Source organism: Polistes canadensis, unplaced genomic scaffold (assembly GCF_001313835.1).
Source record: "Polistes canadensis isolate GaletaPanama2010 unplaced genomic scaffold, ASM131383v1 scaffold_37, whole genome shotgun sequence".
NCBI lineage: Eukaryota > Metazoa > Arthropoda > Insecta > Hymenoptera > Vespidae > Polistes > Polistes canadensis.
The window spans coordinates 663351-681165 of NW_014569584.1; the positions used below are offsets into that span (position 1 = coordinate 663351).

General features: G+C 33.4%; 2 protein-coding genes across 10 annotated transcripts in view; one reads left to right on the forward strand and one right to left on the reverse strand.

Moving 5' to 3' along the window:
• Positions 1-121: 121 nt before the first annotated feature.
• LOC106784529 (feline leukemia virus subgroup C receptor-related protein 1) lies at positions 122-6230 on the reverse strand. 5 transcript variants are annotated; one of them, XM_014744184.1, is made up of 10 exons: positions 5764-6230; positions 4751-4925; positions 4044-4265; positions 3335-3559; positions 1693-1834; positions 1406-1611; positions 1208-1311; positions 1016-1126; positions 800-905; positions 122-656 (listed from the first exon to the last, which is right to left on the reverse strand). In XM_014744184.1, the coding sequence occupies exons 2-10, from the start codon at positions 4808-4810 to the stop codon at positions 501-503; spliced, it is 1332 nt and encodes a 443-aa protein (XP_014599670.1). In that variant the 5' UTR covers positions 4811-4925; positions 5764-6230; the 3' UTR covers positions 122-500. The 5 variants fall into 5 exon arrangements, with proteins under 5 accessions (XP_014599670.1, XP_014599671.1, XP_014599672.1 ...); XM_014744185.1 differs by lacking the exon at positions 5764-6230 and adding an exon at positions 4364-4482; XM_014744186.1 differs by lacking the exon at positions 4751-4925 and having other exon boundaries at positions 5764-6228.
• Positions 6231-10160: 3930 nt separating this feature from the next.
• LOC106784531 (myb-like protein X) overlaps positions 10161-17815 on the forward strand; it is a 29565-nt gene continuing 21910 nt past the window's right edge. The window contains exons 1-3 of one of the 5 annotated variants that reach the window (XM_014744189.1): positions 10161-11067; positions 11131-11384; positions 11453-11671. In XM_014744189.1, the coding sequence (XP_014599675.1) occupies positions 11586-11671 (86 nt within the window). In that variant the 5' untranslated portion in view covers positions 10161-11067; positions 11131-11384; positions 11453-11585. Of the gene's footprint in view, positions 11068-11130; positions 11385-11452; positions 11672-13992; positions 15137-17815 lie in introns of those variants that run through there. The other 4 variants (XM_014744192.1, XM_014744190.1, XM_014744196.1 and 1 more) reach the window with 4 other exon arrangements.

The following is a 17815-nucleotide window of genomic DNA, read 5'->3' on the forward strand; positions in this document are numbered from 1 at the left end:
TCATCAAATTTTATACATATATATATACGATTCTACGTACTAAAAATAATTTTGTCTTTTTTATATATAAATGATATTCTTATTTGTATTTTATCTATTGACCTGCAATTTTACCTTTTCCTTTTGTTTTCTTAACACATCTAAAAAAATATATGTGTGTATATCATATATCTCGCCGAAAAAATATTCATCTACAAATTCTGGGATCAACGTTTCATAATTTCTATAATTAGATCATAAACTACTTCAATAAAAATATTTGGAGCATCTATCGTGACGCACATTTCATTGCCCCTATGATAATTGAATATATTCTCTCGATTGCAAGTAGATACTTTCCGTTCTTTTCTAACCAACGACAAATAATTTTATGATAAAACATTTATGTAACAATTATGTAAACGACGTCGTCATCGTCGTCGTTTTCGTTGAAGTTTTCCCAAAAATAAGTTCTCTCGATATCCAGTTTACGGTTTACATTTGTACTTTCGTTCTGTGTTTTAAAATTTGGCGTTCTGCCTTCTAAGATCATTTGGTATTATCGTAGTGAAAAAGGCTCCGATTGCTAAGGCGATGCATAAAATTATATTTGCCCATAAATCACCCAAAAGTTTGATCAGATAGCGGTAGAGGATCGTGAAGAGTATGCCAAATACCTAAATAAATTATTCGTTTTGTTATTTACACGGTAAAATTGATACGAGGTCGAATTAATTGACGGATTGATAAATTAACATAAAAATCCATTGAAGGTTCGAATAAAATAAATAGGTCATAAAACAATAAAATTATTTTACACCTGTGTCACCGCGTTAAGCAATCCCGCAGACGTTCCTTCTGGTTCTGGATATGTTAATTCAGCAGCGAGTTCAAAACCAACCGGTAAATAACCAGTCATGAAAAATCTGAGAAAAGTAAGTATAATATTGGTACTTTATTCAATAATTTCTTTGCTTGGAAGAAGAAGAAGAAAAAGAAGAAGAAGAAGACTATTGTTAAATAATTTTTACTATACCCAAGTACAGCGGATGTGATATAAACAACGTATATTCGATCGATGTCTAAAGTAAAGGTGAAAATGATCATTCCCAAGAAGGAGCAGATATAAATTCCAAGCGTCGTTTCTCTGTGGATATGAAAATTGTCGTCTTTTTATTAATTTTTTTCTTATTAATTGCAACAAACATTTCGTAACATAGATACTCACTTATACTTATGCGTTTTATCTAACACGATACCACAGACAACGGAGCCTAACATTCCAGCACATACGATGGTCAAACCAACTCTACCAGCATCTTCCTCGTGTCCCTGTGTGCAAGGGACAAATAAAGATTAATTATTAGAAAAGATTCGCATCAAATTATAGTTGCTTATATTCGTTTTATATTCAGCCGAAACTTACCGGGAAATATTCTAAAATGATTTGATTCAGAAGCGTACTGATAGCGTAGAATATTCCAACGTTTATCGCATAGCTCAATAAAAGCAACAGGTATCCTACGTTCGTGAGGAGTCTTTTAACAGATTGGATAAAGTCTTCCGTAGATTCGTTATCCCTTTGTACGGCTTGCGCGGGACTGGGAGGAAGGGGTGGTTGAGCTTTAAAGACTGTGTGAGAAAATACGAATTGGTAAATATTTTGACCCTTTGAAAGTATAACAATCGAATTCAATTGGAAAAAATTCTTACACAGAAGTATTAATACCAATACGAGTGACGTGAGAGCAGCAACGATGTAAAACATAATCTGAAAACCGCGTGCGACTAATTCAAGATCATCACTGTTTGGTACTAATATAGGTGGAAATAGAAAGCCAATGGCTATACCCAACTGCAAACATAATAATAAATAGGATACGTTAGGTGTAGTAGTAGAAAAGTCATGATTTTTTTAAGTTGTTTTTATGTAATATACATTAGATCCCTCTTAAAAGGGTTAAAAGTCGATAGTACGAGATTTAAATGACCAGATGATTATGTGGGAAAGCTAACCGAACTATGCACCCACGATTCATTGTACGGAGGGGTTCAGACCCTAGCTTAGAATTATAAACGCACAGATATTATATATGACATCGTTTTTCGCACATAGATTATATCCACGTATGTATATATATATATGTATAAATACTTACGCACTCACCCTGTCGGCCGAGTGTGATCGAATTTGCTCAAGGTATATGTATATTTATGCGAAAGTGTTTTATTGCTACGTTGATCCACAGATTGCGTGGGGGAAAGGGAGATATTTGTATCAATTAATTACGATAGAATCCGTTTGATCGTTCAACGAGACGCTTGAAACTTCAAAGTAGGCGTAGGTATATATATATGCATATATATACGTATACCTGTATAAGTATTCCTCCACTTGACCTCATTGAACAAATTTTTCCTACTTACTTAATTTCTTTATTTGGTACTCGTCTTATTATATCTCAGTATTATTAAAGTAGATTTTAATGAATTTTATTCTTGGTCAGCTGTTTGGAATTTTTGTATTTAAAAAAAAAAAAGAAAAATTCAAATATTCTTCTTTCTACTTTAGATGATTAACGCGACTTGGTGTCCGACTTCTCGTTACCTTTAATCGGTTTCCGGTCTCTGAATGAGTATCATGATAGGCTGAAAAGAATAATGATCGTATCCCTTCTTTGAAATAACAATGATAGATCTTTCGAGGACCAGACTGTCCTCGTGTTATCTTCGTTTAATATGTTACATGTGACATTGTATAAATTATTCGCTATCATCTCGAATAAATTAGTATTTCCGTTCACCGATGTTAAGAACGAAACGATAGGCTTTGACTTTTACAAAAGACAACGCGGATACTTAATATTCGGTATCGACGAAATCTGACAGATTCAGATAATATATTTCGTTAAATTCACTCGATGTTACTTACTCGAGTAGCTCGATATATAAAATTATTTTGATTTATTTCTATACGTTTTTATTTTCCTATTTGGCGTTTAAGGGATAGTTTGGAATCTTTTTTAAGTTTCGATGTTTCGTAGATTTCGATCGGAATGTGTTCTCTATCGTGTTTCGTTAAATCAATCCAAAGAGTGGAAAAATTTACCGTTGATATTACATTTTTCCAATACTTTGTGCTATCACATATGTACATACACACGCTGATCATCTATCGTTATAAAAAGGAGTAACCATTATCGCGTTTGACGTAGACTCTTTTCTAAATAGAAAAATAAACGATGCGATAAAAAGACGAGTTATTTGTATTTAATTGAATATTTACTTAAAAAATCCTCCTTGGTCTTGTGACTTGAAAAGAAGAAAAATGAAAAAAGTAAAATGCATAAAATACCTGATTTCCAAAAACGCCGATGCTACAGGCACTACTAACTTGATCAGGACCGAACCAAACGGCTGCTAATCGTGCAGGAACCGAAAGAACAAAAGTTTGGCTAATGGCAACAATCGTGTGACCAATGAAAGTAATCCAAAATAAGTTTGGTGAAACGCTAAAAACTTTGATCCATGAACCGATCGCCGTTCCAATTGCACCCAGTATAACTGCCACTCGTAATCCCTGCGAAAGAAGAGATTTTAATGAAAACTTGTAATAATTTAGAATTATTATTTAAAGGGAAGGATCGATTCGTTTAGCGTTAACGTACTTATCACGCTGAGCGTTCATCGTATTATGAAACGAGGTCAATTAAATTCTCCGAGTGTTGCAGCATCTCATGCTTGAAAAATGTTACCGTCCGAATCGAATATAGACTACAATTTAATGAATAAAATAAAACACTCACAATATAATTTAGTTATACGTTAGTGATTGAAAAGCGCATACTTATTTATCTTGTGATAAGGCAGATTTAAAAAGCAACCTGCTTTAGTATCGGACATCGGATTTTATAAAACCACTATTATGAATTTCGTTTATATGTAGTGCTCTTGGAATCAACCGAAGCTAGTAATCAAAGTACCGTTGGCGAGATACGAATGTTTATTCTTTTTTAATATTTTTCCTAACACAACAGCGATCGATCGAAAGTCGCGTTACTTACAAATTTGTCGAGAAGATAACTGGCTGGAAATATGAACGGTATGTACGTTATCATATATATCATACTCGTCAAATCCACTAGAACACTCGTAACTTTGTAATATCGTTCGACAATGTTTGCTATGATACTGTATTGAATCCATTGCATCCCGTTGCTGGCACTGTACAGTACGAAAATCATCAATATTAGCCATCTTCTCGAGTAGATTTTGGTTTCTGTAACCTGGAATAATGAAAGAAGAAAAAAAAAACAAACACACATAAGAATTTTTAGTGTAAATAACGTCGATCGTGCGATATTCGTTTTTGTTGACAAGTAACCTGAACGTTTTCGTCATTTTGTCGAGTTCAACAGTGTTCAACGTAAAAAGTGCCAAAAATTTTCGTGATTACGAATGGATGATGCGAATGAACATCTTTTGGTGACAAAAAATTGCTTGCTGAAATAAATAAGTTCATCTATCTGAATCAATGAAACATTATTTATATTAGATGAGCAAAATAAATTCTGACATGAGACAAATTGTAAATATTGTTGGATATTGTGCATATAAGATATAGGGAGATAAGAAGAAGAAAAATAAAAAAAAATGAAAAGAAATATTAAGAACAATTTGTTCGGAAAGAAATAATCATTTTCGGATCGTATACCATGGATCAACAACGATCATCGATCGTTAATTTATCCGCATGCAATTGCATCTTCACCTGTGTTGGCTGTACACCACCCTCGACGGCTTTGACGTAATCCGGCGACATTTTTACCATTACGATCAAATCCTCGTATTCGATTTGTCGTATGAATCAAGACAAAATTCTTAATAATCGTAAATCAATCGATTCCTTTTTCTTCCCGGTCTTCCTTAACTTCCACTCGTAGTTCCTAAAATGTCAAAGTTCTGGTTGGGTGAAAAAAATCAAAAAAATATCTTGCCAAGGAAGAAGACAAACTATGGCTATTCCAAATTTCTTGCCAACTCGTTAGCGTGGTACACTTAATTAATAACAAATGACTTCTCGAGTTATTGTTGTTGTTGTTGTTCACGAAACGATCGATAATTTTTCCTGACTCGACGTTGGACGAAAAGAAAAGATTTTATTTTTAGAAGAAAGAAAAAGAACAAGCAAAAAAGCACTGCGAATTATAAAACTACCTCTAGGAAATTTTAATTATCATAAATAATACGTGAGAAAACAGTTGGAACGTTTAATTGCCTTGCAAAAGCGTATTATTCATAAAACTTGCATCCGAGAATACGCGTGGTACGTGGGAGATCGAAAAAAAAATCGATTGGTTAATCTTCGTTAATAAGCCGGGAAATAATGTCAAAGCTATTACATTTCTCAATTATTTCTCGATATTAAAAACCGCACCCCTATTTCCCAATGAAATGTTTACTCATCAAGATGTATATTCGGACTTTTCTACTTTGGCCAATCGCATCGGAAATCGATTAGATTCGCGAACGAAACAATATATATGTATATATATATATATATATATATATATATATATCTATGTACGTGCTTATAAATGTAATCTGTCATATGTGTATTGTCCGAATCCGCAAATTTAAGATTCGTCGTAGAATAAGAAAACTTTCCGAAGGTCTTTAAGGTCAAGGATTAAAACGAAAATAAAAACTCAGTGAGAAAACGACGGTGCAACGTCGATGACAATTAATAGTGCATAACGATTGTTCATTAATTATTATGCTTACCCCGTGGTTCCGATTTTGTTTTATTTTTCACGTTCTCGATCGATCATAGATTTCATTGATCTTTCGTTTCTTCGATCACGTCAAAGAATAAAAATCTCTCTTCTTATCCTTTTTTTATTTATAATTAAATGAAATCACAGAATCTAATTGATTTATCATTACTCTTCGATATATAAAATCAGATTACGAACAGGAATAGGTAGATCATCCTATTCGTATAAGTTAACAGCGTCCCACCACGTGGTTAACGGAATCACGTTCGCAGAAACACAAGGCGTATTTTCTTCTCTCACTCGCGTGTCCACCACCGTGGAGAAGTTGAGAGAAATTATTGGAAGGGGAGCGAATGCGCGAAGGAGATCGACCAATGGCTTTTAAATTCGAATAACTTTATTCTATTTCGAAATTTTTCATGCGAAGGATGAATCGAACGAGATCGTAAAAGGAAAAAGAAATCTCAAAATAAGATATTTCTCTTTTGATGTTTTTCTTTCAAATTTCGCGTACCTTTTATCTTTTATCTTCGCCTAATGTGCGAATGAAAAAAAGGAAGAAAGAAAGAAAAAATAAAGAATAAATATAAATAATATTGAAATTCCTAGATATATCGAGTTTGACGATAGCTGCTAGCTTTCCCTTTTAACCCGATGATATCGATCAGCCCCGTTGTTCGCGAAAATCGTGGTAAGAGGAGTAGGACGCGAAGGGAGGATTACTTTGCTTGCTTTCTTTCTTCTTCTTCTTCTTAAAGACCACACAGGAGATCCCCCAAAGCAAACAGTTATTTATCTAAATATTGTATTTCCCTGTTATTTCAAAATCTTAGAGGCTGAAATGTTTTAGCGCATGTTTTTGTTCCCTCGTTAAAAAATGTTTGGACGAGGATTACAAAGGGATAAATTATATTAGAAGAAAAATATCTACGAGTAGAAAAACAAAATAAAAAGATAAAGAAAAAGAAAGAAAGAGAGAGAGCACAGCCAAAAATAGGAGCGCGTCCACCGAAGGTTGGACATAAACTAAAGCAAATCGTTGTGGAAAGATTGAGAGCGCAGCAAGTAGGAGTCGTTTAAGCTCGCGTGTTCATACACCGACTCCTCTTCCTCGCGAATCCGAACACGTAGTGTATGTCCCCCTCGTCGTGGTGTAGGACTACACTGCAACTTTCATCTACGTCCATGTGGTTACACACATAATTCACCTGTACGTATACACTAATACATTGAAATATCTACACTTACACGCTTGGTTTTACAGCGCACGCGCTTACAAATCTGCGCAGAGCTGACGAATAATCCCGCGCGGCACCGATCGACAAGGGTGGAGGGGTGTTACTGTGTAACTTTGGGTTCAAATCAACATCAAAGATGAAGAAAATAAATACGGAGAGAGACGGGGATGAAGATGGAGGATGATAACTAAAGTATGCGCCGAAATACGACCAACATCTTTCCTCTTTCTTTCTTTCTTTTTTTTTTTGTTTTTTTCTTCTTTTCTCTCAACAGAGGACGAACGTACCTTTCTTCCAGATATTACTAGGTACCCCACTTAATTACCTTCCATATATTATCTGTTGCACTCGACATTGCGATAAGTCGGAGATAGGTGGAAAAATGTTAAGCTTCGAATCGTCTAATCATTCACGTTGCGATGATTGTGTGACACTAATTATTTATTCGATTAAATAATCATTTGGACAAATTTTATATCTATCTATAATATGTGTAATTAAGTATATGTTTATTTACGTAAACAATTTTTACGACAGATACAATCTTTCAATTTGTAATCCTAAAAAAGTGTCTCTGTTTTATTAATAATTTGTGTAATTTAATTGGCTAACAATATGTCTGAAATAATAGAAAATCTTTATATGACAGTAGATCATCCCATAAATCGCTTAGTACACAATATCACGTTCGGATCAGTCAATGAAATGATGTCCATATAATACGTAAGAGATAATTATGATCTTTCACGCAATGTAATTCACTTCTTGGTTTATTTATCCTATTTTGTTAGATCAAATTTTGTGTATCACGCATGTATTAGTATATCTTAGTGTTTATTAAAAAAAAAAAAAAAGAGAGAAATTCGTCTCCGTATCGCATATTAAAGTGTTATCTTTAACACTTTATGTGATTATTCGAAATAAACTTGTTTTGATATTTTTGCCTCTTCGTTCTTATTTTTCTTAGATAATTATTCGATCGATCCATAATCATTTTTTACGTTAAATAATTGGAATTGATCGAGTATTCCAGATATCGAACAATATGAGTAACATTTGATCGAATAAAAAGTACATAACTTATTAACTCGTTTGATTAATATTATTGGGTGTGGTTTTTAATTTATGGATCATTAATATAAATTTTATTGTTCTTATACCAACGTGCCTATGCAAAATAGTTCTTGTCACGTAAATAAAAAGGAATAATAAAGTAATACATTTCGATATACCTGATGACGTACTTGAATGTCGTGCGTATGAAGAATGAGTTCTCTTCTTTGCTCGATACAATCCTCAATTTTATCCATCACTTTCCTATTTATGTACTGTATAATAAGTATATATGTATGTAAGTATATATGTTTGTATGTATATTTATTTATGTACGTGCGATAATTTCGTTAGTATCGTCGGATCCTTTGATAATAGACGCCAAACGCTTCTTAATCACTGTTTGTCAATTTAACCTCGGATGTAAGGTCTCATTTCGAGGCAACCGAATCGTTAACGTAGTCTTACATTTAGCACGTGTTTAAAACTCAAAAAGAGAAATTGTATTACGCGAATGGTAGATTGGGAAGTTATCTCCGAAATTCGAAACCGACGGCCTTCAGAAAAATGACTTTGCTATACGAGACGAAGTTAATCGTTTGACATCACTATTCATAGTTGTGTGAGTCACATGGAAAAAGATAATTAGATAATTAATGATTGTATTTGTACATTTTTTGCAAAGCTTTTAATTATTCGTTTTATTTTTCAATTAAATCTATTTTACTTAATAAAAAACGATCGTAAATGCGCAAAAATTTCAAACGGCCATTTTTATTTCTTTTTCTTTTTTTTCTTTCCAATCAAACTCACAAGCACACTAACTAAGTCTGATGCACAAGTTGTTTGCAAAAATGTAAAATGTTTGAACGTTTGAAAAATGATATCAGCTAAAGTGAATGATATTTTCAATCATAAAAATTTGTTATCGATAATTTTACTACTTTTTTTTGTTAATGTAAAAATGCGCAAATTTTGTTCAAGGCCATTATCTTGTATAATAATGACCTCTAAAATATTTCTTTGATGCGTGAAAGTACAAAGTACGAGCTATATCACAAATATGAAGAGAATCAAAAATTTCCGATAAATCTCTTTTAATCGATGAATACGTGTATTAGCGAGTAAAACGTTATTACATCGAAGGACAAATAAGCACAATTGACGCGAGAAATACTTTTCGAATAAACTAATATTTATCGAGCAAATACCGAACAACCGTTCGAGGAAACGCACCTCACGATAATGGCAATAAAAATATTGATGCGAGCAAGATGTATCTAACTTAAAATATATAAAGATAACTTTAAATTCATTTGAAAAGGTAATACATAATTTACTCGTTACATTCTTTGATTCATCTTCTATTCAACAGATAGATTTTATCTATCATGCTCGATGTCGATCGTAAATTCAATGCCGATAATTACCTCTATTATGATTCTAACAATTTTATTCTTTTGTACTAAATTATTAAATTTTATATCAGCGAATCAAATTATTTATTTTTTTAAATTAAAAAAAAAGCTAGATATAATACATAAATTTATTAGTTTTTTTTTTTATTGGAATACCATTAAATAATTGCTTTCTCGTTATCGATAGATGTATCTTTGTATGATAAGGTAGAGAACATAATTATCGACAATCATTAATGAGACAAACGCCTTAATGATGGCAATTGGATATACTCGAAAGTATTAAATGTATATATGATTTTATAAATAAAATATAATATAATGATTAAAACAATCGTATATTTTTACGATAAATCTCTTAACATCGTATGATCTTGTGTTCTTTTTTATGTCTATTGAATTTTTCTAAACGGCTCTATTTACTTAAAAAACTTGTGATGCAATCTATCATGTTTCTGTTACTATTATGTAAGAAATTTGAACATAGTAGTAGAAGATGTACGCGTTCAAAGTTCGATGTATTTTTCTTTTCTTTCGATAAGATTGATTGGTCGAAAAAAAATGTAAGCAAGCACGATGATTCGCGTGCATGTAGTCAAGATGCACGGTGCATCAATATGCACGTATATACGTTAAGTATGTATATTGAGACAAAATCAAGATGTTCTATATACACCGAGTAGGTACATCGTTGCACGAGAGGAGAACTTCAGTTTCGCTCCAGTCGAATCTTATCGCGCGTTCTGTTCGCATCACGTGAGTTTAAAGCTCGATACATCTCATACGCGAAAACGGAAAATTTGCATATTTTTATAAATATTTTCTATGAATTCCTATTCACGCGATATAGTGGCAAAGATTATTTTGAATCGATAGTAATTCACCGCAAAAAGAAAGAAAGAAAGAGAGAAAGAGATTTTAATTTTGTATTTTTTATTATTACAAGCAATAGATCTAAACGTGACCGTAAATTTTGAAAGAAGAAAAGAAAAATGATCGTTGAATAATGATTCGAAGAAGAGTCGACGGCAATTAATTTTGTTTTCATTCATTTTATGAATAATTTTTGAACGATTTATTTTAGATCGTTTTCGAGAGTATATAGTAAACAAATATTTTACATCGCAGAAAGGTTGACGTAAAAAGATGGAACGTCTTATGACGTAAGATCAAAAAAGAAGATAAATGACAATATCGTTTAGAACGTTTAGATCGTGTTAAGAGATCGTCGCAAAAGCGTTCACATAAGATAAAGGAGGAGAAGAAGAAGAAGAAGAAGAGGAAGAGAAGGTCTTGGCGCGTAAAATTTAAACTTGCAATTAGTGAAATCAATCGAAATCGGTTTGCGATGCTTTTTTCATTCAAAAGTGGAGCAATATAAAGATAACCGTTTATACGGTACTTTCTACCGCGTACTTGTTATCTTTTACCAGATGTGATACTTTCGAAAGGAAGAATGAAAAATGAAACGATATTTTATTAGCTGCGAGTCGAATGGTCCCTTGTTTTTTTTAGCGTCATATTAAAAAAACATTTATTGGAGACTATTAAAATCGTTAAGATTAAAAGGAATTGTATCTAACGATTTCGTCAAGAATATAGGTTAGTAAACGTTCGAATATAAATTATATATTTCAATTAAAAAAAAAAAAAACAAATTTGCAGCTAACGCATCATCGATATTTCCGAAAGAAACATTGGTGAATTTTGACTTTGAACGGCGGATCCGTATTTATTTATCGTTATTATCAGTTACATTTGATAACTCGATTTAATCGTGAACCTTTTTCTTATTTTCTCTCTCTCTTTTTTTCTCTCTCTCGCTCTCTATTGGATTGAGAAAAAGCGAAGAATCGACAGTCCGTGAAGATACGCGTAACCGTGTGGCACACACAGCACTTGATATTCTCCTACTTTAAGTAATAGTTACAAAATATCACTCTATTGCGATAGAGATCATTATGATTATAAATATATTTACTTTTAGATAAATTTCAATTGATTCGTAAAAGGAAGAATAAATAAACGCGCGAATGGTGGTGTCTTCTCGTAACGCAGAAAAACGCATTTAATCAAACGTGCGTCAATTAAACAAAGTAAATACATTTTTGACGAGCATAATGATCGTGTCACCGAGTGTAAGTTTAGTAGCAGCCGGAGTGGCTTCTGGCCTTTGCTTTATCCTCTTCAGTACGTTGCGAAAAGGGTAAGTTAAGAAAAAAAAATAAAAATGAATTCTAAAGAAATATCTTTCTATTTACTTATTCATAAGTTGCATTAGTGTAAAGTTGCGCAAAGTTACGATGAAAGGAGTCATCTTTACCACCAACGTAATTACACAATTTGAAATGTTAATAAGATTGGCATAGAGTGGCATGATCAAAGTAGGTCGATTATTCGAGACATGTTGATCGTGACCCCGTTTAAAGCCAATTTCTATCGATTTCATGCGTTTTCCCGTAAAGAAAGATACACAACAGTTAAGACTTTCCACTGTTCGAGATCGATGATCAATTTTATTTGAAACCAGTAATTCGATGATATTCATTTCTCACAATTACCATTTCGCGTAGATTTTTCTATCGATTAAATGCTAACCTTTCGACCAATTTCTTAATAAAAAAAACAACAATTTTGCATACAGTGAAATATACATTTGTTTTCTAAACGAAAAAAAAAAGACAAAAAGTAGAATCGAGTAATTAGAAGAAGGCTAAATGATTATCTAACAAATAAGTTAATCGCAAGAAGGATGAGTCAGGTTAATAATAAAATAGTATATATATATATATCTTAATGGTAAGATAAGGTGATTTATTATTATCTAAGGAGGAAACAATGGTGAAGTATGTAGTCATAGGAAGAATGTGTCGTGGCTTTTTGGGTGCGCATCGTTTCACGTGCCGTGGAAGAGAAGTTTTACACGTCATTACCAGTCCACGGTCAAAGTAGTCCGGGCAAAGGCCCCGCGAGAAGAATCTTCGGCCGTTATGACCCGCCAGCCAGGGCCTGAATCTCTCTCTATATAATAATATATATATATATATATATACATATCAATGTATATGTGTATACATATTATGTAGGTATACCTGTACACCTACATATAGAACGCAACTTTGGTATGCAGGACTTGTTTTTATTTACTCTCTCCCGTTCTGACCAGTCCGGCAAGTGTCGATCCACATTCTCTCTCTCTCTCTCTCTCTCTCTCTATCTCTTTCTCTCTTTCTCTTTCTCTCTTCTCTTTCTCCTGCGCCAGAGTAAATTACGTTTTGCCGATTTCCTTCGTGGTCCGAAGCGAGCCACCAAGGAAATAAAAAAGAAAAAAACAAACGGCGACCTCAAAAATTTTTCGCCAGACGCGCCAAGGGCATCCTCTTTCTGCAATCTCCTCCTTACTTCTCTCTCTTTTCTACTTCCAACTCCAATTTTTCCTTCCTCATTCATTTTTTCTTCTTATTCTTCTTCTACGTTGTGTATAAATAAGTTTTAGAGGTATGAAATATAATTGTTTTCGTCTAATATCGTAATCATTTTTTCTAATTTTCTTATTTATACTTGTTTACTTTTACGCCCGCTCGTTTTTATATCCCCTTTAATTTGTTACTTATGTAATATTTTGAACACAATTATTTCAAATAATCTTGTGGTTTATATGAAACAAACAAAATTATCTCACCTTTTCTGTATCTATTCCTAATTCCATTGTTGATTGTCACTGCTAACCGATGTTAAAAATTATACGATACAAATTTACGTCGTCGAGTTTACATGCATACAAATTTAAAACGTCAATACTTTACTAATTATCTCGTCAACAGTTATTATTACTATTATTATTATTATTATTATTATTATTATTATTATTATTATTATTATTATTATTATTATTATTATTATTAGTTATTACAAATTTTGTAACTATTTACAATCTTTTTTATTGCCTTGTTTCTTGATAATATATTTCTGATAGGATGAACGTCTATTTTATACACAACCTTGCGCTAGTAGACGAATATAACGACTGACTTTTTCACTTTAATCGTAGTAGGAAGATACTCATTTGTCTTGAAAATCGCAAAATCAGTCGGACAAGGTCAGTTTGGTCAGCTGGTGCAATTACTATTTTAGATATCATGCAAACTAACAAGCTTTAACGCGTTTATTAGTTACAAAAAAAAAAAGTAAAAGAAAAACCTAACACATTCCGGATTATTTCATTTTGTAGGAATTTTTTAATTAAGATTTCATCCATGCATGACACAGGGACTTGTCAAATTATATATTTATTTTTTCCATAATTTATCTTTTTATTGACTGTTATTTTCGGTTATTTTTTTGTCTTCTTCCTTCTTTTTAACTGTCAGTAAAAAAATGTATTATGAAATAGAAAAAATAAAACGTAGCAATTTGTATGCGCGCGCGCGTGTGTGTTGATGAAAAAAATAAAGAAAAGTTAATTTAAAATTCATTAACGGCGATAGGGTAATTTAGTAATAAGCAAAATATATAAACTGGGTTACATATAAAGTGAGATAATAATCGAGTGCGAGAAAGAGAGCTATAAAGAACGCGGAAACCATTGAGACTAACTAAGTATATACATACGTAAATAATTCCTATTTTCATTCTTTTTATTTCTTCTCGATCGCACGGCCTTACGGTTCTTTGGCTATTCATGCGTGTCACTCGTTCAACTCCGTGTAGTTACAACCATGAATACTACTCGTAGGAACACGTGCGATGTTCTTGATACTTGTTACCTTGGATAAGTATAAGTACGTACACCTGTTATTCCTTTTATTAACAGGCTGGACCATTCTCATTTTTCATTTTATTTTTCTACAAGTATCGAGTAGTAGATTTGAATTTGTTCACTCCTCCGCGGCCGGCAGGAAACGTGTCTAGGGTTAGTCATGCGTGCGTTGCGTCGACCGCGATTGGTTCAATAACTTTGATAACAGTGCAGAAGTGTATAAGAAAAAAAAGGAAAGAGATGGGGGTGTGGGTGTAGGGTGGGGAAAGGTTCACGTGGGCAGGTGAAGGAGAAGACATTAGGATGCATAAGGTGGGCCGTGCTATAAAGACACCAAAGTCGTTAATGGTAAAACATCGTTTCACAATGGACGGTATATCAAACCATATTAAACAATGGCGTCGCTGACCCACCGTGTAGGGAGACCGGAAACGAGGAGGAACCGAACGGGGATTCGAACACAACGGCTCAACGGCTCTTCTTTCATTGTTGAAATGTTAGTTTGTCCTGACGAGTAGTCAGTCAACCACCGCATTTCATAGTGCAACGTGCCGTGAGAGTTATACTTACTTTTTTTATTTTTCTTTTTCTTATTTATTATTCTTCTTCTATTTCATTCCTTCTATATAATGCAAGATAACAGTAGTATTATGAAGTTGTCGTCGAGTTTCAAAGGACGTTGCTTTTTTTATTTTTGTATATTTTTGTAAGACCAATTGACGAATTAGTATCGTTAGGAAGATGACAGTAAGATCGATAGTTTTCCCAACATTTTTATTTTGATAATAGAAATCGAAAATAATTAAGACGCATTTTGAATACGAGATTCTTCATGAGACCGGGAGAGGCAAAGCGATTGGTCAAAATTTTTCTCTTAAGTACCATTCTCTGCAGAAAAAAACAAGACAGACGGTAAGATTTTCAATTTATATTTCATCTTGTTTCCATTTTTTTTCCACCTAACAATCGATTTGTCGTGTAAAACTTCGCGATATATATCTTTCGGGGAAAGACAAAACATAACGGAGCTACGATAAATTTAATTGATTCGTTACGTGACTTTAACTGAAAGAACCTGGCAAGGGAAGTATTCTTACGTAATTGGAAAGTTATACGCGATACTGATATAACTTGTTGCGTCGTTCTTTTCATTTTAAATTATGCGTTTATTTAGTGATATATTTTCGTTTAATTAATGGAAATTTCGTTCGAGCGAATGAGATCCGAAATTCGTCGGCTAAAAAACAATCCGAAAATCTCGACTCTCGCGGTAGCATCCCCCGATTACAATCTGGATGAAATCAATTATTTTTCAATTATTTATATTATAAAATAAAAATTGTAAAACTATAAAAAAAAACTGCGATATAACACCTACATTTATATAATTGTTTTGAAAGATAGTGGTGATGTAACTGTTGACGAATCGAAAAAGAAAAGAAAAGGGAGAAAGATAATGAGGAATAAGAAGTAGAAAGAAAAGAAAAGAATAAGAATTTTGGAGAGTACACGAGAGGAATCGGGCAAAAGATTGGATTGGTCCAACCGAAATCCAGTGAAAGTAAACGTTAATCCCTGAAACGTGTTGTGTTATGTCGAGGATTGGTAGTGTATCGAGTTGCTCGAATGTATTCCGTTATAGCTCCTACCATCGAAAGAATTCCGTGCATAAGCGAACGGAGTAGCAGCAGCAGCAGCAGCAGCAGACAGAGAAAGAGAGACCACTGCGAGTTTCCCCGAGCAAAGCCACTGTCACTTTCAAACCGACGCTTCGCCACAAAGGACGGATATTCGTGTCGATCCGAGTCGAGTTGAGTCAAGTCGAACAGTTATTTAACAAGGATGCACGCGCCAATCCTTTACGAGATTTTACATTTTAAGGAGAACAACGGGAAGGAACTATTATTCATTCATTTCCCGTTACTAGCATAAACCGATCGATAGTTTTCAGTTAATCATCAATGGCACCTAAGAATAATAATTATTATTATTATTCTTATTTGCGACGAGATTTATATCGGTCCTCCTTTTTTTATTTATAACTATTTCTTTCTTTCCTTTTATTTTCGTATATTCTGGATAATCTAATGTCGTGTGCGCGTGTGTGTTTAGTATTTTTCCTAGAGAAGAAAGGATTCTGACGAGGATGAAGGATTCATTGCTATACTACTTTAAGTTGAATATTGCAGAAGATCGGAAATAACACATCTAACTCGAACGAAAACTCTTGGTCGAAGTTTCTCGAGCGAAAGTCTTATAAGCTGGTGGTGTTCTCGCATGTTTATATATCTATATATGCCATGCTATGTTATTCCGTTACGGTGGACGGTTTGCACGCGTTACCACTGTAAAATTTCAACGAGGCACATCAACGTCTCTTTGAAAAACCATTCTAGAAAGTTTACGAAAAGTGCGAGATAATATTAAATTTGTATTCACCCGAAGAAGAATTATTGAAGAAGGATTTTTTATTTGAAAGAGGAGTGCTATTAGTTCGTCCGAATTGCAAAAGAAAAAGAAGAAGAGAGAAGAAGAGAGAAGAGAAAGAATCATTACGCCAAAAAGTGAAAGGACCATTAAAGGAGTGGAAATAAAAACGTTACGATATTAAACACAACAATAGTTTTACGTCTTACCATCGTGAACTTTAAAAAGTGAACGCAAAGAGGACAACTTCAAACTTTTGAAAAACGATAATAGATAGAGAAAAGAAGAAAAAATATTATTTGAACATGGTATATATATTTGGTGTGCTATAGGAATAGATTATTTTTGCAACGAACGTACACGACGGTGCGTGGTTGCGTAAGCGATTATTTTACGTAACTCGCAGTTGAGATTTTTCGTAGTCATTTATTCGGTAAGGATTATCGAAAACATTTTTTAATGAAAAAAGATCCAAATTGAATAATTCATTTCAACAAGGTATCTCTTCCCCACGTTCTGGAAGAATTATAGAAATTCTAATCAAATGAGAATGCTTATTACCGGCTCGATCAACCACTGGCACGTGACGAGCGTGAAAGCAATCATTATAAAAAGATTTCAATTATAATAGTACCTCTCCATCGCGCAAGGACGATCTCGAGGAAATACAAGAAAATAAGAATTTGAAAGGAAGGAAGACGATTAAAGATAATTAATTATGTTGGTCTGCGTCTCCACTATAATCTCAACTGTCTTCCTCGAAGGTGACAAGATTATTCCGGGCCAAGAGAAATATAATATGGCTACCTTTATGGTACTTTTTCTTTTGATAACCATTGAAGTTGTCGTGGTGAAGGTTATAACGTCGGACATGGAAAGAGACGAAGACAGTTTCTCCGGGCTTACTGGGGAAGTTACGTTTTTTGATGACAATTTTGATCCCAACGATACTTCCTATCGCGTATGACTCTTTCTTCCACCTGTCCTTTTGTATGCCTTTCTCTTTTTCCTTGGATTGAAAACAAAGAAAAAAACAGCAACTCTACAGTTTTCACAAAAATTATCGAGAGAACCTTGTAAAAATGCTTTCTATTGGAGGATTGCGTTATCGTCGTGACGAGGCATCATTAAAAAAATATTATATCATTAAAGACGCTTCAATTG